A 26,004-nucleotide genomic window follows, 5' to 3' on the forward strand; every position below is an offset into this window, starting at 1 on the left:
CCTCAAATAAATCCTTAGGCCTAGATAATTTTATGGAAATTTTTACCAAACATTCAAAGAATTAACACAAAGTTTATACAGTCTCTTCCAGAAAATAGAAGGAACATTTCCTAACTCATTTTATGAGGTCATTACTACCCTGAAACTAATGCCAAACAAAGACAGCACAAAATAAACCTACAGACCCATATTTCTCATGAACTTAGGCACAAAAATTCTCAGCAAAATTTTTACAAATTGAATCTAACAATGAACTATTTAATTTTAATTTTAAGAGAGAGCATAACAGTGTGCAAGCAGGGGAGAGAAGGGGAGAGAGAGAGAGAAAGAAAAAGAAAAAGAGAGAGAGAATCCCAAGTAGGCTCCACACCCAGCACAGAGCCCAATGCAAGGCTCAATCTCACAACCCTGGGATCACGACCCAAGCAGAAACTAATAGTTGGATGCTCAACCAACTGAGCCATCCACGCACCCCAAACAGTGAATATTAAAAAAAATAACAATAACATACCACAGCCAAATGGGATTTATTCCAGATGATGTCAGGCTGGTTTGGTATATTTAAAAATCAATCAACCTAATCCACCATAACAACAGGCTAAAGAAGGAAAATCATTTAAAATGATAACAGGAAAAATATCTGACAAAATTCAAAATAATTCATGACCCAGCACACTAGGAATAGAGGGAAACTGGCACAGACTCATAAAGAACATCTACCAAAAAAACCCCTACAGCTAACGTCATGCTTAATGGTGAAAGACTGAATATTTTCCCTTTAAGGTTGGAAAAAAGCAAGGATGTTTGCTTGCACTTTTCTAAATTTAGTGCTACAATAAAGCAAGAGAAAGAAATTAAAGGCAGACTGGAAAAAAAAACCTGTCTCTTTGCAGACAACCTGACGTCTATATAGAAAATCCCAAGAGATACACAAAAAAACTCCTAGAACTAAAAATATGTTCAGAAACATTGAAACTCCTTTCTGAACACTGAAGTCACAGGATACAAGATTAACACAAAAATATCAATTATATCCCTATATACCAACAATGAACAAAGGACAATCAAAATAAAAAATTCAATTGCCATTTAATTTCAAATTGCTCAAGAGAAAATGAAATACTTAGATTTGAAATGGCCAAAACATGTCAGGATCTGTATGATGAAAAATATAAAATGCTGATGGAGGCAGCATGAGAGAGAGATACCATGTTCATGGATGGGAAGATTCAACATAGTAAAGATGTCAATTCTCCCTACCTTAATCTAGAATTTAATACAAATCCTGTCAACATTTCAGCAAGTTTCTTTGTGGACATAGACAAGCTTATTCTAAAATTTATGTGGAAAAGATAAGGTCCTACAATATCCAAAGTAATTCTGAAAAAGAAAAACAAAGTGGGAGGGATTACTCTTCCTCATGCCAAGACTTTATAGAGGTAGCATTCAAGACTGAGTGGTCTATCAGAGGGAAAGACACATAGATCAACAGAACAGAATAGAGATCTGAGAAATAAATCCATATAAATATGCCCAGGTAATTATTTTTAAATCTATTTATTTTGAGAGAACCAGAGACAGTGTAAGCAGGGGAGGGGCAGAGACAGAGAGAGAGAGAATCCCAAATAGTCTTCACACTGTCAGCATGGAGCCCAGTGTGGGGTTCAAACTCATGAAACCATGAGATCATAACCTGAGCTGAAACCAAGAGTCAGAGGCTCTCAACAAATGATTATGGATATCCATTGACAAAAAAAAAAAAAAGAAAAGAAAGAAGAAGAAGAACAGGGGCGCCTGGGTGGCTCAGTTGGTTAAACCTCCGACTTTGGCTCAGGTCATGATCTCACGTTCGTGGGTTCAAGCCCCGCGTCGGGCTCTGTGCTGACAGCTCAGAGCCTGGAGCCTGCTTCAGATTCTGTGTCTCCCTCTCTCTTTGCCCCTCCCCACTCATGCTCTGTCTCTCTCTCTCTCTCTCTCTCTCTCTCTCTCTCTCTCTCAAAAATGAATAAAACATTAAGAAAAAGAAGAAGCTTGACTATACTTTATGCCATACACAAAAATTAACTCCAAATGGAACATGGACTTAAATGTAAAACATAAAACTGTAAAACTTTTAGAAAGAACACAGGAAAACTTTAGAGGACCTTGGACTGGCAAAGAGTTCTTAGACTTGACACAACATGATCTATAGAAGGAAAACTATAAACTGGACCTTATAAAATTAAAATTTTTTACTCTGTGAAGGACCATGTTTAAAAAATGAAAAGACACGTTCTTACATACTTACATACGCACCCACATACACACATGAGTACATGTAAGATTGGTGAAATCTGAATCTATTTTAGTTTAGATATTGTGCTATAGTTGTATGTGACCAGCACGAGGTGGGGTGGGGATGTCATACATGAAACTTCCCAGTACATTTCTTTGCAACTTCCTGTGACTCTACAATTATTTCAAAATAGAAAGGAGAGTGGGAGTGGGGGAGAAACAGAGAAAGAAAGAAAATAGGAAAAGGTAGAGGACAGAGGGGAAAGAAGGGGGAAGGAAGAAAGCAAATTAGGGTGAGAACTGAAGGTGGGACAGGGTGAATCATCAGAGCTTCTCCTTAATATCTCTATTTGCAGTCTTGCTAGATTTTGTTCCCTGGCCCTTCCAGTAGGCTCCTGGTTAAGTTGACAGCACCCAAACCATCTGGGCATAGTGGCCAGGAACCAGGGAGTTAGTTCAACTTCACAGACTCCTCTAAACCATCACTAATTTCTGCCAATTCTATCTATTAAATACTTTAAATCTAACCTCACTCTCCAGTTTTAGATCATTTCATGTCCTCATCATTTCTTGCTAATGCCTCCTAGATGTCTCCTTCCTAAACTCTTAGCTAGTCATTGTCCTGCATAAGACCATTCAATAGATCCTGACTGCTATCAATTTCAGGGTCAGGTCTAAGATCTTTAGCACAGAATTCCAGGCCCTTCCTGATGTCTCGTCTACCTGTTATTCAAACTTCACGTAACCTTACTCCTCTGCCACAAACACCTGTTTTGCAGCCTCATTAAAATATTAGTAGTTCTTCGAGTGGGCGTTGCTTATTCTCCCTTCAATGCTTTCATACATGCTGTTCCCACTGCTTGAAATAGTCTTCACCAGGGTGCCTCGGTGGATCAGTAAGTTAAGGGTCTGACTCTTGATTTCGTGTCAGGTCACGATCTCATGATTGTGAGATCGAGTCCCATGTAAGCTCTGTGCTGACAGCATGGGGTCTGCTTGGGATTCTCTCTCTCTCTCTGTTTCTGCCTCTCCCTTGCTTGTGCTCTCTTTTCCCCTCTCTCTCAACATGAAGGAAAAAAAACTTAAAAAAAAAGATAGTTTTCACCTACCCCTTCCCTTGCCTAAATAACTTTTAATCTTTACGACTCAGATCAAACGTCATACTCATCCTGAAACATTCCCTACACTTCCCCTGCTCCCCGTAAAAGTTGTTTTCTTCTCTGTGATCCCATGGCACCTTATCATACTGCAATCATGGCATTTATGAATTTTACTGTACTTACATTTTACATATCTATATTTCCACTAAGCTAGGAGCTAATTAAGGGCATGAATCATAGTTTGGCCACCTTTCTGTTCTAAGAATCTAACAGTTGTCCAATAAAAAGTTATTAGAAAAATAAATGGATCTATGCTCTATGAAGTTGGGAATGTTCATCATTTTTGTTCACTAACATTTCTAACTGCCTAGAACCAGACCTGGTGTTGGTAGATATTTGATAAATTTTTTTAACCAAGTAAATAATCTTTTATTTATTTTTATTTTAAAAATTTATAATAGTTTATTGTCAAATTAGTTTCCATACAACACCTAGTGCTTCTCCCCACAAGTGCCCTCCTCCATGACCATCACCCCCTTCCGCCCCCCCTTCAGTCCTCAGTTCGTTTTCAGTGTTCAATAGTCTCTCATGGTTTGTGTCCCTCACTCTCTTCAACTCTCTTTCCCCCTTCCCCTCCCTATGTTCCTCTGTTAGCTTTCTCCTGTTAGACCTATGAGTGCAAACATATGGTATCTGTCCTTCTCAGCCTGACTTATTTCACTTAGCATGACACCCTCAAGGTCCATCCACTTTCCTATAAATGGCCATATTTCATTCTTTCTCATTGCCATGTAGTACTCCATTGTATATATATATACCACATTTTCTTGATCCACTCATCAGGTGACGGACATTTAGGCTCTTTCCATGATTTGGCTATTGTAGAAAGTGCCGCTATGAACATTGGGGATAAATATTTTTGAATGAATGAACAAACCAGGTCTTACCTGGTGAGAAGACTGGAATCCCAATCTGTGAGATGATGTCTCTGTAGAATAGGGGGTAGTTCCCACAGCAACCCGGGGGAAGGGAAAAGGAGGACACTGTTGGCCCATGACACCAGAACCCTGGGCATGAAAAAGCCGATCTCTCAACTGCTGAACTGGTGGCTATAAAAGTTATAATAATGAAGAACTGTGTTAATTAAAATTAAAACAAGCAAATGTCCTCTCTTAGAAGCCTGGCCCCCTAGAGCATTCAAACTTCAGTTTATTTCTATACTTCAGCCACCTTAGATGACTCAAAGGTTCCTAATCTCTGCCAAGCCTCCCTCCTTGCTGTTCCTTCTGCCTAGAATGGTCTACATCTGCTGGTAAGCTACTACTTCTCTTTTAAGGTCCAGCTCAACTGTTTTAACCACTGGAAAGCCTTCCTTGACTACTCCAGCCACTTTCCTGGAGTCCCACAGCACTTAGTATAAGCTTCTGTTATGACACTGTAAGTTACTGACATCTGATTTCCCCCAAGGGACTGTGAGCTTCCTGCAGGACTAAGTATTACCTGTCCTAGAACGTCTGTGTTTTGCATAGTGCCTGGAACATGGAAGTGCTCAGCCAGCGTTAGATGACCGAAATGGCTTGCTCTCTCTACATGGCCCCACTCACCTGAGTACAGTCCCTGGGTAGGTAGCTCATGGCAGTGGCCAGGCTGCCCTGGGCCGCCAGGAGGTTGGCATACTGAGTGACTCTGTAGGTTGTGGCAGGGCCTGAGCTCACCCTGTCAGGACCCCGCAATAGCTCCAAGCTCCTATTAAGGACCATCACCTTCTCCATCAGGTCCTACAGGAACAAAGATAAGGCAGTCAGGCCTCTTCAAAGCGCATCCTGCTCTCTAAGCCCAGGCAGTTCACCCAGAGACTTCCCGCTATGTGTATGACGGTACCCTGCCATAGCCGGCTACAAACAGTAGGTGACGATACACCTGGTTAGAGAAGGGCCATTGGCCTCACCTCCCAAGCTGTTAGCACTAACTTCAACTGGGCCCATCTGGGTCTTAGACTCTTATTTTGCTTTCTTTACTCTTTACTCTGCTAGTACATCAGAAATTTCAGACTCTGATATACTATTGTTTCATCTGTTACTTTGTCTTCCCATGAATCTGTAACTCCCATCTTCTCTGGTTATGCAAGGTGTCTGGTAAGATTTATAACCACAGAACTTTCAGGGCGCTTGGGTGGCTCAGTCGGTTGAGCATCTGACTTCAGCTCAGGTCATGATCTCGTGGTTTGTGAATTGGAGGCCCGTGTCAGACTTTGTGCTCACAGCTGACAACTCAGAGCCTAGAGCCTGCTTCGGATTCTGTGTCTCCCTCTCTCTGCCCCTCCCCCACTCACAATCTCTCGCTCACTCTCTCTCTCTTTGGATTCTGTGTCTCCCTCTCTCTCTGTCCCTCCCCCACTCACAATCTCTCTCTCTCTCTCTCTCCCCCCCAAATAAACAAACATTTAAAAAAATTGAATCCACAGAACTTTTCATAGCAGCTAATAGAAGGCCCAGACTCACAATTACTCAAATAGAGAATAAACTTCTATTAACCAAACCTGAACTGGGAAAAAATTAGGAAGGTTAATACCTAAGCAGCAATTGCTCAGTCTACCCTGACCAAGAAGCGAGGAGGGAGGTTCTAACTCATCCCTGGAAGGAGGGCCCTTTTCTCCCTCCTAATATCCTGATTCCAGCCTGGGTACCCAGAAGACTCACTCGCCTCTGATGTCCCTATACTTCCCTACCATGAGCCTCTCTCAGGAGCCTGGTAGGGAGTGACCAGTGCCCTGCAGAGAAGGAGTACCTGTAACGCCAGGGGGGATGAAGCCTGGTGGCATTTTGCCCAACACTCCACCAGCTGCTCCACACTCCCTGAACACACGTAACAGAGTCTGGCTTCAGAGGTTAGTGCTCTGCCACCCTCCTGTTCCATGCGAGTACCCAGCATGTCTGCAGAGAGATGGAAATTTCTTTAATGGCACACCTTCCCTGTGCTTCTCCCCATTCTCCTGTTTGGAAATTGGTAGAGGGCCATGTGCTGTAGGACAAGTAACCACAGTGGCTTCGGACAATACTGAGGCCAACCTTGCTCTACAATGAAGGGCAGAACTCTTGCATTACGATGTGATGAGAAAAAGTCAAACAGGACAACAAATGATCCCTACTAAAAGAAGATGCACTGTAGTCTTTGCCTCCTCACTGAACCATACCTTGACCCTGATAACATGGCCTAGCCTAGCAGAGCTCGGGCTCTTCCTCAGCCTTCTCCCTCAGTGTGTCCATTAACTCTGTGCTGGAGTGACACCACTCCATCCTGAAGCCTAGGGTTACCTACCACAGAGCTCAGGGAATTTCTCTGGCCCTGAGTATGTCAGCAGCAAGGCCAGGGCCTCTCTCCAGTTCTGCAGGTTACAGGTACACACCATATCCTTCCAATTCTTCCGTACAACACAGGCTAGCAGCTGTACTGGACAGAGAGGGAAGGAGGCCGTCAGCCATCCATCCAGCACAGGCAGCAGGAGTCACACACAGGGACATGCTAAGAAAAGCCACTCATGAGCGAGTTTCCTATTAGACCACTGACTAGAGGTTGGCGGTGAGGTAGGGGTGGTTGGAGTGGGGAGAGAGAGAGCCTCGCAGATCATCTGGACACCTGGGTGTGGGCATCCACCTACGAGGTCCAAGTAATCCCCTCCCCTCCTCTCCTGCGCAGCGGGCAGTTACCGAGGAGATTCTGGTTTTCTTCTTGGCCAAGTAGCACTCCTGTGTTTGCTTTAGCAGATCTGTGCCCCCAGCCTGGGCAAGGATGATGGCATCAGCAAAGCGCTCTTCCTTTAGACACAGCTCCACAGCAGGGCCCAGTTCTCCAAGCAGGAGAGCCTGGCTCAGGAGTCCATCAGCGTCTGCAGGCAGAGGCATCCCTCTGTGTGAGCCTTCCCTCAGACCCTAGCTTCCTGTCCCCTTGAAGGGCCCACCATGCACTCCTTCTATCTCTGTATCACTCAGCTTCCCTTGCCCCAAACAAAACTCCCAGGTTTCATTCTTTAACAGTGATGTAGTGGGCTGCTAGGGTGCCAGGTCCACAGGTAGGTAACTCTCTGAAGACAGGGCTCAAGAGGAAGGAGGGCCTCATTGTGGCAGCATCAGAGGTATAGTGTGTGCTCATTCGGCAAGGACAGGGTCACAGTCTTCAAGCAAGGAAACAGAAGGATAGAAAGAAATTTCTTGCTAAAAGGGCTTCCACAGGAAAGAAGCAGCCATAAAAACCCAGAGAGAGCTCTAACCAGTAACTGAACTGCCCAGCATTTGTGTGGTGGGAGGGAGGCAGGAGGCAGGGGACAAGAAGAAAATATTCTCAAGTCCCAGAACTCTGAGCCCAACTACTCCCACACAGAGGGTCTCTCTCCCTCAGGATCGAGGTACCTTCTGTGATGGGGATCTCCCATGGAGTCATATTCTGAGGGACCAGCTCATCAAAGAAGGTTGAGGAGGCAGGAGCTTCCTCTGTGATGTGTTTTGAGGCCTGTACAAGGAAGGACAGAGGTGGCTACTTAGGAAATGAACCCCAAAACAGACACAGGGCTGCCTTAGTAACTCTCCAGAATCTCTAATATTTGGCCCTTAATGGATAAAGCTAAAAGAATAATCAGGTAAGGTCTGGGAAGGGCTCCAGTCCATGGTTAAAACATAGCTCCTCTTCCCACCCAAAAGCTTATGCCCTCTGTATCTCACTGTGGTTCTTAAAAAAAAAAAAAAAAAATGAGGAGTCTGAAGACTTCTACAGAAGCTGAGCATTTCATGAGAGCAAAGCAAAGGGCCAGAAAGAGGCAGATGTCCTAAAGGCAAGTCTTCTGTGCTACCCTCGGTCTGATTGCCTGGGTTCCTACCACACCTGGCTGCAGAAGGCCTGCTGTCTGTTACTGTGATCGTTTTCCTCGGACTGAGGGCTCTCACCAAATCCCACATCACTCTTCAGCCATGTGGCCACCTGCAAGGAGAGACCCATGAGTGCCCTCTTCCCAACAGAAGATCAGACATGCATTATGCCATCTTCCCGCCTCCACACCCCACCGCCCGGACTCTCTAAGATCCTGGGGCTTTTTACCTGGGGAAAAGCCTACCTCCAGGAGGTAATATTTTTGTATATGCATTAATGAAGCCCAGAAAGAGCTCAATGGAGACAGTTTCCAGTGACAGCATTCTCTTCTGCTCTGCATCAAGTACATGCTTCTGATGCAAAAACAGTTTACCTTCTTCTGAAGTTCATCTTTACTGTATCCTAATAGTTTTAGAAATTTCATTCTGGTGTCTCGTTCAAAGGTCACCTAAGGAACCACAGAACACACAAGTCTCCATTAAACCAATGTGAATGGCCCTCTCCAGCATAAGTCAGTGTACCCTCTAACACAGTTCTTCAGACTACCAGAGGTGCCCCACTGAGGCCAGCACCATCTCTCCTCTTTTTCTCCCCAGATTTGATCCTGCTGGACTGGTGGCACGGTGTTAAAAAAAACCCTCTCCCACTTCTGCATGAGAACTTGACCTTCAGTTGATTTACTAGATCTGTTGGCCTGGTTACCTGATAAGAGTAAAATGTCAGCTACGTTTCTAGGCAATATTGCTTGTGACTGATAAATTGCATCTGGGCTGGAATTATAAACTATACACAAACCCTGTGGACACCATGCAGGCTTTCCTGATTGCAAGGACTCTTGTAACTAAACAGATCTCGAGTCTACAGCCATACCACCCTGAATGCACCCGATCTCGTCTGATCTCGGAAGCCAAGCAGGGTCGGGACTGGTTAGTACTTGGATGGGAGATCTCTTGCAAGGACTCTAGAAACTACATTTTCAGAATGGGTACGAGAGACATTGGCTCTTGTGGGCATTAGGCTTCTAAGCCAGAGCCACCTACACAACTGCCTGTGTACCTCATCTCCTTGCACCTGAGCTGTCTTCTGGGGAGGTAAAGAGGAGAGCTCTGAACTGCTGCATGGCCTGCCACAAGGACTCCCACAGAAGACAGCCACCTCCTGCTGCCCAGCTGACAAGCTGTGGTACCCGTCCCATGGCCTTCTGAGGAGACTGATGCCAAGAGAACACAGAGAGCCTTGTGCGTGTCTAAATATCCAGTTGAAAAACAGTTCCTAGTGGAAGCTGCATAGACACAGTAAGTCAGTTTATCCACTCAGTGTCCCATATACTGAGGGCCAAGCCTTCCTGAAGTCCTACCCTCATCTGGGTTAGATGGCTGGGCCCTTCATTTCTCCTACACAGAACCGTGAATTCTGACTAATATCTTTCTCACAGTCTCTCAGGGCTACCTCCTTCACCCATGCTTGTCCTTTAGAAATGTTCAGTCACATTTCAGCTTCAGAACCATCATCACAGACAGCTCTTAGATAGCTTTTCAAGCAACTCCCCTCTGTCCTTGGGCACTGCTGCCTCCTTTGTTTGAGAGAGTAAATGTTCAACTCTGGATGGTACCTTCTATTCCCACTCAACCGTTACTGGAGCTATTGCCTGCATCCTGCTTAGAAGAAAAGCAGCATTTCTTACTCTTCTTCGCACATCTTTTCCTAGCTTCACTCTATAAATGATCTTTCTCAAATCCTGTCTCCTTTCCAGACACCTGATGTCTACCATCACAAAGTTCTACTGGGTCTGAAGCACAGACCCCAAGCCCTGCTCAGAACCTCCCGACCAAGCTCTGTCCTGCTTTTTGCATTCTTTGCTATGTGCTATGATCCCAGAGCTCTGAATAATCCTCTTGCTGCCTTCCCAGTTGGTTATTTCTTTCTCTTGCTTTAGCTTTCTCCTCTCATCTGCTCACTACCTTTCACAGGTAGAGCACTCCTGGTGTCATAAACAGCTTGAAATTTCATTAGCATTGGAACTCGATTCATGCTCCAGAGTAAATTGGGACATGAGCCCCGAGTACCACCACAATAATTTGCCTTGGGTTAACGGAAATAATCTCAAGGCCTTCCCATGATGTTCCCCCACCCCCACTTCCAGCCAATCTTCTTCCTTTCCTTTTCCTTCTCTTCTTCACTCTTCCTATGACCTTATCTGCCCTTTGGCATAGCATGAAAGTCTTCACCTTGGCCATGGTGAAGTATCCAGGACATCAGCAATAGTAGCAAAAAAGGCAAATGTCTTTGTACCCTTTGGCTTCCTTAGTTGCAAAGGGTCTCTGAGCCACTGGCAAAAGGTGAAGATTTTGTGTCCAGAGAGTGGGGGTAGTGTCAGAAAAAGCCTGAGCGGTCAGGGTCTCTGAAATCTAGGTCACAGCGTGGTGGTGCATCTCCTGGAGTTTCCCACTCTAGGGAAACACTCCAGAGCAGCCAGCCTTCAAGCTTCCTACCTTCAGGAACTGCCAGAGCATCTTTTCACTTTGTAGTGATGTTTGTTCGATCTTGTTCTGACAATAATTCAGGAGATTTCCTGACCCCAATACCTCCTGCAGCTCAGCTGATCGCCTCAGGAATTCTGATTCTGTGGTGACTTGACTGATGAAGACTAGGTGGAGGCAAGGCTGTGGCCCCTGGTGGGCAGGGGTGCTGGGGAGGCCAAAGGTAATCAGCTTTCCCCCAAACTGGTGAGGAAAAACAAGAAGGGTAAAGGTCATATCTTCAAGCTAAAAATTAACAGTAAGTCTACATCACAAGGAAGGCTATCTATTGGTCAACACTAGGATAGAAAATCAATAATAAGAACTCCTGGGGGTGGAACAAGATCAGGAAATGAGTAGCAAATGTGCCGCCATACCCAAACCACCTCTATATTTTTAGCACCATCAGCTTAACCCTCCGGCACATGGTACTCATCTTCTCTTCACCTGTGCAGGTACCATCACCTGGACCAAACACCTTGGCTTCATCACAGTCTTTATACCCACCACAGCCAAGCAACAGCAGTCTTACCTCTTGCTCAATGTCTCTCACGCAGATCCCCTCCATCCCACTCCCAGTGCTAGCACACCTAGATTACTGGAATTGGTTGCTAGCCTCTGGGTTTTTCCTCCTCAACCCAAGCCTTAGACTACTGGCCTGTATCTACTGCTACTTAGGGGCTTGTTCTGGTTTCACAAGGCCTCAGAAGAGGGCTTAAATTCCTCTGCCTGTGGTGCACAAAATCCTCCAAGGTTAGGGCCAGACTCTCTAGCCTTTCTCTCCCTGCTCATTTATGTAATCGCTCCACATCCCCAAAGTGCCCAGTTTATTCCTGCTTCTGAGCCTTCGCCCACCAAAACACCCCCACCTGAGAATCCTTCTCGCCAAATTAGGTGCCCTACATAAAGCACCTGACACAAAGCAGAGCTCAGTGACGTTCCTTTACAACAGCAGTTCTCCACTTTGGCTGCACATTAAAACCATCCGAAGAGTTATCCAGGTGTCATCAGGTTGTACTCCCGACAAGAGGATCTGAATCCCTGGGGGTGGGACCAGGCATCAGCGTATTTTCAAGCTCTTCAGGTGGCAGCCATGGTTGACAACTACTGCTTACTCCCCAACCCTTCACTATTGCCCTTCCTAAGACCCCTGCCTTAATGAACTTTCCCAGGCAGAATTCTTCACTTGACTCTCCTACAGCACAAACCTATACTACAGATTAGTGCTAAACAAAACAATTTTAACTTTTGACTTGTTAATACTTGATGTTTTTACAAAGTGCTTGTATATATGCTTATTTGAGGTTCATGTCAATTCACTAACATAGAGCCAAGCAGGTGTTACTATCCCTGTTTTACAAATGAGAACACTGAAGTCCTGAGTTAAGTTACTTGCCCAAGGTTACCCAGCTAACAAGTGACAGAGCTATGATAAGAATGCAGGCCTCTCCATCCACACCCATAAATTGAGAACAAGCTGGTGGTTGCCAAAGGGAACGGATGGGTAAGAGAACAGACAAATAGTTGAAGAGGAGTGGGAGGTAGAATAACTTATTCTAGTTATGCAATGAATAAGTCATGGTACAGTATAGGAAATAGAGTCATTGGTATTGAAAGAGTTGTAGGGTGACACATGGTAGCTACACTTGTGGTAAACATAGCATAATGTATAAACCTGCTGAATCACTATGTTGTCCTCCTGAAACTAATGTAACATTGTGTGTCAGCTATACTTCAGTTTAAAAAGCCAGAGGGGCGCCTGGGAGGCTCAGTTGGTTAAGGGGTCCAACTCTTGATCTCAGGTCATGATCTCACGGTTCATGAGTTCAAACCCCATATTGGAATCTGAGCTGATGGCACAGAAGCTGCTTGGAATTCACTCTCCCTCTATTTCTGTCCCTCCTCCACTCTCTTTCTCTCTCAAAATAAATAAATAAAAACTTTTTTAAAAGGCAGAAAATAAATATTGGGGCTAATGGAGAGGAAAAAAAAACTAGGCATTGTTGGAAATATTGTGCAGTGTGGTGAGTCCTCAAAAAATTAAACACAGAATTACCTCCTGAAACAAACAAACAAAACAAATGAAGGAATGTAGGCCTTTCAACATCTGAATTCTTCACCTCCCTGTCTCTTGAGTGTGTCGGCCTTGCCTCCACAATAAAACTGGTGGCTCTGCAAAGAACCACTTCTTTGCTACATCTGTTTTTAATTCAAACCTAATATTTATATATTTTTTACATGTATTTATTTTTGAGAGACAGAGAAAGATAGAGTGTGAACAGGGGAGGGGCAGAGAGAAAAAGAGACACAGAATCTGAAGCAGGCTCCAGGCTCTGTGTTAGCGGTCAGCACAGAACCTGGTGTGGGGCTCGAACACTCACTTGAACCATGAGATCATGACCTGAGCTGAAGTCGGACACTCAGACGCTCAACTGACTGAGCCACCCAGGTGCCCCTGAAACCTAATATTTAAAGTATTAGGTTAACCTAGTGCTTTAGGGCCCTGCCACTCCTCAGACCAGCAGGAAGGGCATCACCTGGGAACTTGAGGGAAAATCAGAATCTTGGGTCCTACCCTAGACCAAATGAACCAGAATCTGAATTTTAATAAGATCTCCAAGTGATCCATATGTGTACTAAAGTTTAAGAAGCACTTGCTTTAGGAATAAAAATGAACATGGGGCGCCTGGGTGGCTCAGTTGGTTAAGCCTCCGACTTCGGCTCAGGTCAGATCTCACGTTCGTGGGTTCGAGCCCCGCGTCAGGCTCTGTGCTGACACCTAGCTCAGAGCCTAAAGCCTGCTTCAGATTCTGTGTCTCCTTCTCTCTCTGCCCCACCCCCTCTCATGCTCTGTCTCTCTCTGTATCAAAAATAAGTAAAACATTAAAAAAAATTTCTTTAAAAAAAAATGAACAAAATGTGGTCCCTATTATCCAGGAGTCTGTTACTTAGGGGTCTCCACCAAGTATGTAAATAATCTTAGTACAAGTAAAACGTATCATTATAGGAGGGTAAATCCTCAAAACGAAGTCTAACAAGGGTTTAAAGATGGGCATCAGGAGGGGGGTGGTATTTAAGCAGGGGAACATAAAAAGGCTACAGTAGATTCAATATCTCAGGAGAGAAGTTGAAGGGCAGGGTACAGCCAGAAGCAGCGAAGCTGAGGAGTTAGTTGTGGAACAGAAAGAAACCATATGTAACTGGAGCATAGAAAACACATAAGAATAAGGTGGGAATAAAAACTGGAAAGGTAAGTGCGGCCCTGTCTACATTGGTCTTGAGTTCATAAGGCAATGGGGCCAAAGGTTTTGAACAGAGGAGTGACAGATGGAATCTCCATTTTTTTCTTTCCTGCTTTGTATTCTAACCCTTACATGTCTGGACTCACTACCAGTCCAGACATGTAAGGGTCAGAGAAAGATCAGGTGGAATCCCAACCAGTTCTCCATAACCAAGCAGTTTAAAGCATTAAATTCCTTTCAGACAGGACCAGCACAGTAAGCAAGGCGAATGGGGTAGAAAGGAAAGCTACAGTAACTCTGCTTGAGCATGAAGGTGGGACCTGATCTGAGACACAGGCAGTAGCAATGAATCTCCTACAGAACATAGCTCCATGCTGGGCACACAATAGGCTTCACAAACATACATACATACAACCATGCACTACACCTCCCCCGTCCACCTCCCACCACTACACTTACAGCAAATGAAACACCTGCTGGCCTTCTCATCCACTTGGGGGTTTTTTTTAGAGGAGGTATCAATGAGGCTTGGGCCACTTGCTCTGGCACCTGCAATGGTGGGAGAGGCTGGCCTTTGCTGAAGGAAGAAGAGATCTGAGGGCAAAAGGACACCTGCATCACCAGCTTGAAGTGGTGCTACATCTACAAATTTGGGGAGAAATCCTTGAGCATCCAATCTAGCCCATAAAGGCTGGACTCCAATTTTCTAGAGAACTGGTAGTGAGAGGACTCCCATGCAGTAGGCTGTTGGAAAGCCCACTGTATCCAAGGTCTACAGTGGAGTGTAGCCACAGAATGGATCTATAGGAGAAAAGGAAATAAGACACTTCCAAAATAATGGTTCCACCATGTTGATCCAGAGCCCCTGAAATACCACAGGGAACATCCAAAAGCAAGAGTCAAGGTGAAGACCTCTTTTGTACTGTGGCAGAAGCTGACATCCTCCCAGGAAGATGGGCACTAGAGCGAAGGTGCAGCCCTCCTGAACCCAGGCCCTTGGCTTCCCATTCTCCAATAGTCCCCACTTCTTCCCAGGCCATTTGTCCTTCTCTCTCCCCCAACACAGAGACAGCATTCCCTCCAGCATTCTCCTCCAAGCCCTTCAAACCTTGTCAGCCTGTCTCATCTGCTGGACTTCCCAGCTCCTACCCATCACGGAGTACAAACTGATCCAACCATCGAAGGAGGCAGCAGAGAACACTGGAGGGTTCCGAGGGCACCACTGCACATCAAAGCACCAGCTGCTCTGTGTGGGTAGCTTATATACTACCTGTGAGGGAACCCAACCATTAGGGAAACCCTGACTTAGGTAAGACAACCCAGAACACGCAGCTTAGCTCCCCTCCCAGCATGCCCACAGAAAGGCCGGCCTACCTCACCACTCCCCAGGTTCCAGCACAAGATCTGGCTGTCCTTGGCACTACTAAGCAGCAACTCAGCATCAGCCTGGCTCCATGACACTGACAAGATCCCCCTTAAAAGGAAAGGAAAGACAAACTAACATTTGCTGAATGCCCACTATGAGTAGGGTGGCATACATATCTTGGATGTACCTCATTCCTGTAAAATGAGTGGTCTGATTTCATTTTACAAATGAGGAAAATTAGGCTTTGAAAAATTAAGGAACCTTCAGCAGTCATGTAGCTAGGACAAGTCAAACCCCAGAGCCTGTGCACTATGCATTGTATCATTCTGCTTCCCCCAGTTCCCTGCAGGATGGCCCACTTCTCTTCCCTGACTGTGGAGTAGGGACTGTGAATCAGCATGAATCACACAAGCACCCATCCCTGTGTGTGCTTTTTAGCTCACAAGGGGAGTGAGGATCTAATTCTTAAAAGTCCCCAAGACGGCATAAAAGCAACATCACCCTTTATCTTTTTTTTTTTTTTAAACTTTTTTTTTGTGTTTATTTATTTTTTAAATGTTTTATTTTTTTGATACAGAGAGAGACAGAGCATGAGAGGGGGAGGGGCAGAGAGAGAGGGAGACACAGAACCAGAAGCAGCTCCAGGCTCTGAGCTAGCTGTCAGCACAGAGCCTGACGCGGGGCTTGAACCCACGAACGTGAGATCTGACCTGAGCTGAAGTCGGAGGCTTAACCGACTGAGCCACCCAGGCGCCCCAACATCACCCTTTAGTAAGAAAGAACAGTGTGGGGTTGTTTTCTCTGTCTGCTATGGGCCTAAGAGCTACAGTTTCAGGGGCAGTCCTGTTCGGAGGATAAACAGGAGCCAAGATTTTCTTATTGAGAAGTCTTGGGAGTGCCTGGGTGACTCAGTCTATTAAGCTTCCGACTCTTGGTTTTGGCTCAGGTCATGATCTCATGATTTGTGATATCAAGCCCCACATCAGGCTCTGTGCTGACAGTGCAGAGCTTGCTTGGGATTCACTGTCTCCCTCTCTCTCTCTCTACCCCTCCCATGCATGTGTCCTCTCTCTCTCTCAAAATAAATAAATTTAAAAAAAAAAAGGAGAAGTCTTGAAGGAGACAACCTCACCACCTAAAGAAATTAACATTATCCTTAGATCAGAGGCTGGGGACTCTCCCATGAGGACTAAATATTGGTTCCAAATATTTGTCATGACCCCATCCATATTCCAGTTTTTGGAAGTTAATTGGAATCTCAGGTTCCTCTCCATAAGGTTATGATCTCAAGAAATTCCTCTCTGTTGGGGCTAGAGCTAGGATTGGGAAACTGTGTTCACTGGAAATGGCTCTGAAGACAGGGAGGGTAATTGGTAACTAAAGTGAGGCAACTAAACCTACCCAGGCCGGTTATGCCCCACCATCCGCCAAGAATGTAGACAGTGTGTGTGAGACATTACCTGCTGTGGCTCTCCAGCACCTTCAGGGGAGAGGATGCAAAGCGCAAATCCCACAGCTGAATCACTGGAAGACGATCATCTTCTGAGCAGAGCACCAACTGGGTGGCTATCTCTGGGTGCCAGGCCAGGCCTGAGCTGTGCATCTGTAAACAAAGCAGACTCCAACAGGTGATGTAACCTGACTCTTCTGATTATGAACATTTTCTGCCCAGTTGGAATAGGGCAGGTTTTGTGTCTCTTCTGTGTGATAAGTGATGACCGTGAGTAAGTAATGGATAGTAGAAGTCACCAGATCAGCTCTGTTTAGCTTCCCTAAGCATTCACCCTCAATAGGAAATCTGATAAGAAGCTAAGTCTGCAAGTGTAGCAGCTGAAAGCAGAAGCCTGGCCTGGGGAAGAGCAGCTCCAAAGCCTAGGCATGAGAAGGAAGCCAGAGCCCAAGCCTCCAGAACTCACCCTATTGCTATGATCGCTGACTTTGATGATAGGTTCATTCTTCCTGAGATCCCACACAACTGCCTTGCCGCTGGGGTAAGCAGAAGCCAGAATGTGTTGAACTTGCCAGTTCCAAGCGAGTGCCTTGATGTCTTCTGGAGGCTGCTGAGTCAGGACGGGGGGGGGGGGGGGGGGGGGGGGGGGGGGGGGGGGGGGGGGGGGGGGGGGGGGGGGGGGGGGGGGGGGGGGGGGGGTGGAGGACAACTTGTCATCCCCTGGACCAAGGGACATATGCTGTTCCACTGCTCTCAACCACCTAGAGAAAGCCCAAGAGCAGACATGGGCTTTCCAAACCCAGACAATATCAGGGAGCTAGGAGCTGAATTTTCTAGAAAGCATCCTTTGGGGTACTGGTGTATAAGCTGAGAGAATGGCAGGCACACTTGGATTTTACTCCTATTCCAAGTCGCTCCTGAGAGAATAGAGTCAAGATTTACAACAGCCCTCTTATCTATGGCAGAGAGAGAGGGAGAGGAGGAGAAAGGAAGGGAAACACAGACACATTAGGAACCTCAAAGAAAATGAGACAGAAAGAAAAGCCATTGCTATTTTTAGGGTACAAGGTGCTATCAAATTTATACTTAACTTACCTCACTATACTGTAAGCATAAGACAGAGAAGATCCAGGAAGCCAAAAGACAGACCCAGTTATACACTGACAGATAGGTACACAGAGACAGGCATACACAGGACCCCAACTGCACAGGAGTTGCACAAAGGCAAAGCTGACCCACCCCACCAAAAGGACAAGGCTGTATCTGAGTGTCCCACTCTCAGCCCCATTCCCTGAGCCCAGGGTCCTACTCTACTCTGTCTGAGCTCTACTATGATAAATCATACTCCCACTTCTTTTCTCAATGTCTCCCACTGCCCTTCTTCATCTTTCTTCCAGAAACCCTGGGACAGTTAATAATCACGAACCACCCCACCAAACACACACCCTCCCCTCCATCCCTGCTAATGTCAGGCTGGTAATGTGTTAGTTTGTGAAGCTTTATTGCCCTCCAGTGGTAAAATCCAAAACCTCCTGTGCTCTGGCTGCCTCCAGGATGCAAGACGCTCCCTAGGAAAATCAGCTGCCCCAGGAACCTCCTTACCTGTGACTTGGATCCTGGGGTCATTGGCACATTTAGGTTATTCAAATCCCAAATGAAGATTTCAGAATCACTGGCCCCGGTGGCCAGGAGGTTACCCTGTATGAAGAATAGGTCTTTGGAGACACACCATCCCAGGAAGAGGTAACAGTAGGAAAGGGGGAAAGAGACCCACATTTAGAGTTTCCAAAGCCTCTCCCATAACAGCCTGGGAAGGGCTCAGAGTTATAGGCTGGAGGTCACCAGTGAATGTTTCCACCCAGATTTGTTACTCCATGGCTTGGCCATGTCTGACCAACTGAAATGCAATACCTGGAAAGGATTAAAGTCAAGGGCTCTGACAGCCCCTGTGTGCTTCTGTCTCTGGGCAATCACAGGCTCCTTCCCCGAAGACAGGATGTGGGTCACATTGTACAGAGTAAGCATGCCATTGTCCCCACCGCCTGCAATAACTCCAGAGCCTTCCAGAAGCCTAGTGCCAAAGTTCCCCCAGATCAGCTTGTAAAACCTACAAAGAGGAGAAACTGGCATGAGCACCAACCTAGAACCATGTCAACAGGCAGAGAGCAGGTATCTCTGTGAGCCTCAGCCATTAGGCAGGCATCCCCAGCTCTCGATGGGGGCCTGCATTTCTCCTCACTTACCAGCCACACAACTGAGGTGTCCTCACTTTGGTCCTGCCATTTCTCTGAAAAAATATTCCATCTCTGTCACACTAGAAGTGAGGAGCCAGGCCTCCCCCCCCCAAATTAACATTATTAGGGTTATATAGGCCCAGTGATATAATTTAAAATAAATTACTTCACTTAATCCTCACAACTCAAATAACAGCAACAACTAACACTTATTAAATAGTTCCTATGTGTCATGCATTGTTTTAAGTGCTTTACACGTATTAGCCAATTTAATATTCAGTAAGTCTATGAGGTATTATTACTAACTCCATTTTTAATTGAAGAAACTGAGACAGAAAATTTATGAATTTCTGTATATACAGTTAGTAATTTTATCCCTATTTGACAGCTAGGAAGTGGTGGCATCCAAGTGTAAAGTCTGGTCCATTTATTTTAGAGCCTGGTCTCTTAATCATCAAAAAATATCGTATTCTGTTTAGAGGAAGATCCAAACTCTTCTGTACCTTACTAGAAGCAGGTTCCCTATACCAACAATTGCTGTCTTCTCTTCCCTCTAAAGCTTGAAGTAAGAAGGGATCCAAGGATCATTTCACCCTGTGCATCTCCCGTATGACTAGCCCACTGGATCTGCTATAGGACGGCAGTGGGCCAGCCCTAGAAACACAGAAGCAAAGAGAATAAACACACCTCTTGAGAAACACTTCTGGCTTTCTGGCCTGCATTTTACACAAAAGAAAAATATGGACCCTGGGTCCCTACAGACAAAGATAGGTCCTCTACAGAGCCCCTAGGGAAGGCATGTGAAATCACCAAGGCCTCAAAGGTAGTCTTGTCCTCCATTTCACAGCTGCTAGCCAAGGGTATTTCCACAGCCCTTTGGAGGGGCCAGATTTCACACTGAATGATGTCATAAGATTCCTAACTGAAATGAAATGTTCCCACACCCTGGGAAACATCAGCCAAGAAAGTGAGCAGGGTGACCAGGCAGGAACCTGTCTGACCAGTCATTAGAGCAACACCAACCTGTTAGAAGTGAAGAGTTGAGCACCATTTGAGACTAGGTCAGCAACTGAGGCAAAACAGCAGAGCTGATACAAACTGTGGCTCTGAAGCTACTGTCCAAAAGGCCATGATTTCTAACATAGCACTGATCTTAATAGGGCAGAAGAATGTGTGCCACACTGGCTCAGGAGGCTGCCATGTCATCCTGGGGCTGGAGGTCAGTGTGGGCAGAGGGCAAGTCAACAGAATAGCTAGAGAAGCCCAGAATAGGTCTCACAGGAACCAGAGGAGAGGAGAGAGTAGGGTCTGTGAAAAACTCACATGGGGGATGGTAGAAGATGTCACAGGAACCTCAGTATAGTCACAGCACTTGGCTCTGCAATGAGCATGAAGTGTGCTTAAGATTCATTCATATTCTCTCTCTCTCTCTCTCTCTTTCCCCTCTCTGTCCTCTCCCTCACTTACATTCTCTCTCTAAAATAAAAAAAGAAAAAGAAAAAAATGGAAAATACAGATTCTTTACATTCTTACTTAGATTTTGCAAAGCAGAGTTTCCAGAGACAGGCCCCTAGAATCTACATTTTTAACAAGAGCCCCCAGGTAATTGTAACGAGCAAACAGGGTTGAGAACCCTTGTGTTGGATACACCAGAGTGATACCAGCCTAGATCAGTAGGGGAAGACAGTGAAATTCATAAAGACAGAACCAGCCCCATGACCAGCTCATGGCTATGCTCCTGGCAGAGAGAAGAAAAGAAGGTTAAAGAGGACAGCTTCAGGGCTGAGCAATCAGGAGGTCATCCCAGCTAAGCTCAGCTGAGGCCAAGCCTTAGCTCCTTTATAACAAGGAACATGCACTGCGTAAATTCTTACTTCCATAATTTATGTACTTCTTTGTTTGGGATTTTGCTTGTATTTACTTAGTAAGGTTCCTTTTAAAAAAATAACCACGTCAGGGGCATCTGGGTGGCTCAGTTGGTTAAGCATCTGACTCCTAATTTTGGTTCAAGTCATGATCTCACAGTTTGTGAGTTCGAGCCCCACGTCAGGCTTTGCACTGACAGTGCAGAGCCTGCTTGAGCCTGCCTGAGATTCTCTCTCCCTCTCTCTCTGCCCCTCCTCTGATCACTTGCTTTCTATTAAAATAAATAAAATAAGTATCCAAAAAAAATCCCCATCTCACATTAGTGAACTAAAGTAAAAATATGCCAAACTCACTGAGGGAATCCAAATCTCCTTAAAAGTCAGAGCAGTGAAGGCAGTGCTCCAAACTGGAGAATGAAGACAGGGAAGTGGAGCAGTGGGTGAGAGAACTCCTTTCCTGAGGCCTAATTTCTCAGCTACAATGTGCCTACATCTCCCAAATTTATGGCAGAGACAATCAGGGCCAGAGAAGTTAAATATGTGCCTAAGCTGAATATTAGATGGCAGCGCTGGGATCTGAACCCAGGCCTATCCAACAACAAAGCCCACGTTCTCTCTACTCTGTGATCTTGATGTAACCTCTAAGGAAGGCAAACCTCGGAAATGGGAAAACTAAGAAAAGTACACAAAATGATCTTTTTCTCTTGGTATTGCCCCTTACACAGGCACCCAGAGAGAGGTCTTACTGCTCCTGAAGTAGCCAGAACTACCACAAAGGTACTGGAAGAGAGAGCACCTACTTTCTTCATGTTACTAGAGGATAGGTCATACAGAGGTTACACATGGAGTTTTGTACATCATACACTGGCTTCTGACCTCATTCGGCCACAGCAGCTAAGTCCTCATTTCACATGACAATACATAAATTATGTATTATTCTCCCAAAACCCTTTCTTCAGGAGATTCATCTAACAAACCAAACAGCGGTTGTGTCCATGCATGAGCTAATCCATATTGATTCTGATGCATCCAGTGGCTTTTATCCATTCTCTCTCTTCAGTCTATTTATAGTTTGAGGGAAACATCCATGCCAGTGTTTCAGAACATTTCTCTTTCAGTCAGATATTTCTAAATATATAATATTTTTCTGATGCATCATGGCTTGATATAAGGGGATCTTCAGGATTCAAATGTGGTTGAGGCATGGGTCTGGTGAAAAGGGCAGGCAAAGGAAGGGGGAAGACTTTGAAAAGTATGTGTTAGGTAATAATGAAAAGACACAAGGAAGCTTTCTTTAAAAAAAAGGGAGGGGGGAAGAAAAGAGATTATGCTATAAAAAAGAAAGAGAAGGAAAGACTAAACATAAGACCTGAATTTAGAGCTCAGTAGGTTCTTAGTCATCTTGTACAACCTCTTCTTTACATATAAATGAGGGAACTGAAGACTTCCATTTGCACAAAGTCACATATCTCTAGCCAAGGATGCAACCCAATACATCTGTGCTTGCCACTAAGCCATGGAAAAGATGGCACAGAAAAGAGGAAAGCATAAAGCAAAGAATGGATAGCTGTCTCTCGACCTTCATCATCTTGGTCAATAGTTTGAGATGTGGATTTCTGAGTAAGTGACTGAACCCGGGCTGGAGCAGAAAGAAGTGGGTGTCTTGGGCCCTGGGGTGTCTAGGATGATTTCAACAACACTCTAATATATCTATGTCAAAGGGAGTTCCTTAGGTCTTTGGAAATGCAACTCAATCTTTGGATACAATTATAGAGATAGAAAAGAAAGTAGAGATGAAATACTACCAAGTGTTAACTGTACTATTTATTTTGGGAATAGACCCCAAACAACCCCTGCAGGATTGAACAGGATATGAAGTGAAGTTTATGATTCCTGATTTGGGTACCAACATTTCAAAAAGGGTCCCTTCAACCTAGTTGGCTGCAAAAAAAACTGATCATCACCCCTGCAAAACTCTCAGGGCACTAAGAGTAACTGAAGAGGAACTGAAGTGGTGGATATGAATGCTCAGTTTGGTAATCCAGACATTTCTAGTGTCACTCATTCATTTAACAGATAATTCTTTTTTTTAAATAGTTTATTGTCAAATTGGTTTCCATATAACACTCAGTGCTCTTCCCCCCAAGTGCCCTCCTCCATCACCACCACCTTTTTTCCTCCTCCCCCTCCCCCTTCAACTCTTGGTTCATTTTCAGTATTCAATAGGCTCTCAGGTTTTGCGTCCCTCTCTCTCCCCCATTTAACAGATAATTCTTAAGCATCTAAATGCCAGGTGATGTTTTAGGAGTTAGAGATATAGCAGTGAATAAAACCAACAAAAATCTCTGCCCACAGAGATCTTAGGATTCAATTTCAAGGTTTCTTAAGCAAATATATTGCTTCTTTCTTAGGGACTATTAGCACTAAGGAGCCACTGCGGTGCTAACGCTGGTGCTTGGCTGGCTAAGGATAAGAGCTCTTGCCCATTGCCCCTCTTCTTAACTCCAGGAACACAAATGTTATTGAATTAGCTCACCCCTTTCAGGAGCCCTTTCTGAAATGCTTGCTTAGAGGCTAAGAATATCTCATCATTATTGGTAAACCCTCCAGTGGCTGCTCTTCAAAGGGAAAGATACTGGAAATACAAAGAGATATACAAAACTGTAAAGTAAGGGATACTTCCAGAAAGTGATACAGGGGCTCAAGAAATGGGGAACAATAACTAACCTTTCATTATTAGGTTAAACCATGAAAAGAGAAAAGAGGGTACTTCTATCTAAATATCTTAATTTATCTCTCAGATGGACCAAAACCTTTACAAGAGAATGCAAAGTTGCATTTTGACCAGGTATCTCTAAAGAGGGATGGACAAGATAATTCTCTGTAAGGAATAGACTTATATTTTTAATCTGTAAGATTATAGCAATGGTACTTTTAATAGTAGAGTAATGCATGTATATTATTTACATTGCCTATACAACTTCAGTACAGTGAATATTCACATTTTCTCCAGTGCTATGAAAATGTGGAAACCACTACCTCAGACTGTAAACCACATCTTTACAAAACCTATAAAAGAGAAGTTGAATAATCGAAAGAAGGTAGATTTTGGAGTCAGACCTATGTGTAAATCCTAGCCTCCCAGAGTCTTAGGTCCCTCCTATGTAAAAGGGGAATAATGGTATTTATTGCTCAGGCTCATTCTGAGGAATGAGTAAGATACACAGAGCCCCTAGCATAGTGCCTGACCTGTATACATGTGCTCTGTGAACGGCTGTAGTCAGCCCTGTAAGCCTGCCAGAGCCCTGAAATCCACAAGTACCCAATCAGTGCCTAACCACAATGAGGAGACTCTCATTCATTCTCCTCCCATTGGCAGAAAAGGAGATATTGTGTAAGGTTATCTTCACAAGAGCCAAGGGAGGAAGAAGCCAACATCTCTGGGCTCAGAAAGAGATCAGGCACTCCTGAGTCCAGGCTTGTGTGAGGCGTCTCTAAGACATGATTCTGCCTGATGCGGCTGCCAACCAAAGAGGTGTGAGTGGGTGTTTTTAAAATCCTTTTGTAAAATAAACCCAGAGTTAACTCCTCCCCAACTTGGTGAAGGTCTTTCCCCCCTCATAGATATCCTCGTGAGCCTTGAGAAGCACACTTTACTCCCAGGATTCCTCAGCAGGATCTATATCAAGAGCTGCCCTGCACACCCATCAACAATTCAGACATAGTACCTGCTTGAGGCAGAAAGGACTCCCTTGCGTTTCAAGTCCAAGGAGGGGTCCCTGAAATCCACCTCAAAGATTTCCAAGGTGCCATTAGTGCTAAAGGAGGCATCTAACTGCTGGGCAGATGTTCCTAGGCACAAAAAAAAGTTAAGAAGAGGCAGCATATCAGCAAAAACACATGCATGGATTTGGGGTGCAAATGGTTAGGGAGTGGAGAGGCAGCAGAACAGAAGAGGCCTGGGTATTCCCATTTTCAAATGGCAACTCCAAAGAAAGCAAGAAAATAGGAGGTGTCCAGGCTTGAACCATAATTCAAGGCTGCCCCCAGGGTACCCCAAACACCTAATGTCCCCTTGTTTATGCTGCAAGCAAACTCCACCTTTCCATGACTCTAAAGCTTTCTCTGAAACTCAGTAAAGAATTCTAGGTATTAAGTCTCCCCTTGACCTATGTACTTCCAGTGGATCCTAGTCCACAGTATCATCATACCTGTGGCCAGATACACCGGGCACTGGCTGGCTGGGCTCCAGACTTGGACAGCTGGCCGTTCAAGCTCCTTTAGCTTCATGGTCTGTCCTGGAGGTGGCAGAAAACTGACATAATCTTCAGCCTACTAAAAATAGAAATCAGCAAGCTTAAGGACCAGATCTAGGGAGCGCCTATGGTCACAAGCTCTTGTGCCTGTCTCCCCACTATGGAACAGGGCATTTCAAGGCAATACAGGGTGACACACACATGACCATCTGTAGATCTGCAAGGACAGTTCTCTTACCCAATTACTAAAATCCAATGCTTTAACCCCAAAAAGATATTTAAACACAATGGCGATGATAACCATTAAATCAGATAATCTCCCAGTGACATCATCTATTCCCTTGGCTTTATAAGGCATCCATGTGCTGATGACCCCCAAATTCATACCACCAACACTAATTTCTCCCCTGAGCTCCTATGTATGTAACTGCTCATCAAACATTCCCATTTGGATATAGCAAAGATACCTAAGTTAGTCTGTCTAAAATGGAATTTTCTATTCTACCACCTCCCTCCCCCAAATCTGTTCTTTCTCCAGTTTTCTTCATCTCAGTAAATGGTACCACTATCCACCCAATTGCTAAAACTGGGCACCTGAAAGTCACCTTCAATACTTTCTTCTCCCTTATTCCCTTCTAATTCATCACTAAGTCTTCCTGATTTCACTTCCAAAATATATCTTAATCTGTTTACTTTTTTCTATCTCTACCACCACCACTCTATTTGAAGACACCGACATTTTTCACCAGCATTACTGCAATAAGCTTCCAAATGGTTATCTTTATTCTACAATCACCCAATTAACTCTCTACCCAGCAGCAAAAGTGGGAACTTCTAA

At 44.8% G+C, this 26,004-nt stretch overlaps 1 protein-coding gene across 9 annotated transcripts in view; it reads right to left on the reverse strand.

Moving 5' to 3' along the window:
• SEC31B (SEC31 homolog B, COPII coat complex component) overlaps nt 1-26,004 on the reverse strand; it is a 32,003-nt gene that overhangs the window by 4,411 nt on the left and 1,588 nt on the right. For 2 of the 9 annotated variants that reach the window (XM_029932380.1, XM_029932387.1), the window contains exons 2-19: nt 25,122-25,245; nt 24,639-24,762; nt 18,723-18,918; nt 18,414-18,509; nt 17,278-17,421; nt 16,822-16,964; nt 15,370-15,469; nt 15,104-15,265; nt 14,455-14,589; nt 10,727-10,957; nt 8,608-8,682; nt 8,250-8,345; nt 7,781-7,880; nt 7,082-7,260; nt 6,693-6,819; nt 6,162-6,307; nt 4,979-5,152; nt 4,322-4,483 (exon numbers count right to left, since the gene is read on the reverse strand). In XM_029932380.1, the coding sequence (XP_029788240.1) occupies nt 4,322-4,483; nt 4,979-5,152; nt 6,162-6,307; nt 6,693-6,819; nt 7,082-7,260; nt 7,781-7,880; nt 8,250-8,345; nt 8,608-8,682; nt 10,727-10,957; nt 14,455-14,589; nt 15,104-15,265; nt 15,370-15,469; nt 16,822-16,964; nt 17,278-17,421; nt 18,414-18,509; nt 18,723-18,918; nt 24,639-24,762; nt 25,122-25,200 (2,469 nt within the window). In that variant the 5' untranslated portion in view covers nt 25,201-25,245. Of the gene's footprint in view, nt 1-4,321; nt 4,484-4,978; nt 5,153-6,161; nt 6,308-6,692; nt 6,820-7,081; nt 7,261-7,780; nt 7,881-8,249; nt 8,346-8,607; nt 8,683-10,726; nt 10,958-14,454; nt 14,590-15,103; nt 15,266-15,369; nt 15,470-16,821; nt 16,965-17,277; nt 17,422-18,413; nt 18,510-18,722; nt 18,919-24,638; nt 24,763-25,121; nt 25,246-26,004 lie in introns of those variants that run through there. The other 7 variants (XM_029932382.1, XM_029932383.1, XM_029932381.1 and 4 more) reach the window with 7 other exon arrangements.

Source organism: Suricata suricatta, chromosome 2, assembly GCF_006229205.1.
Source record: "Suricata suricatta isolate VVHF042 chromosome 2, meerkat_22Aug2017_6uvM2_HiC, whole genome shotgun sequence".
In the NCBI taxonomy this organism is placed as follows: Eukaryota; Metazoa; Chordata; class Mammalia; order Carnivora; family Herpestidae; genus Suricata; species Suricata suricatta.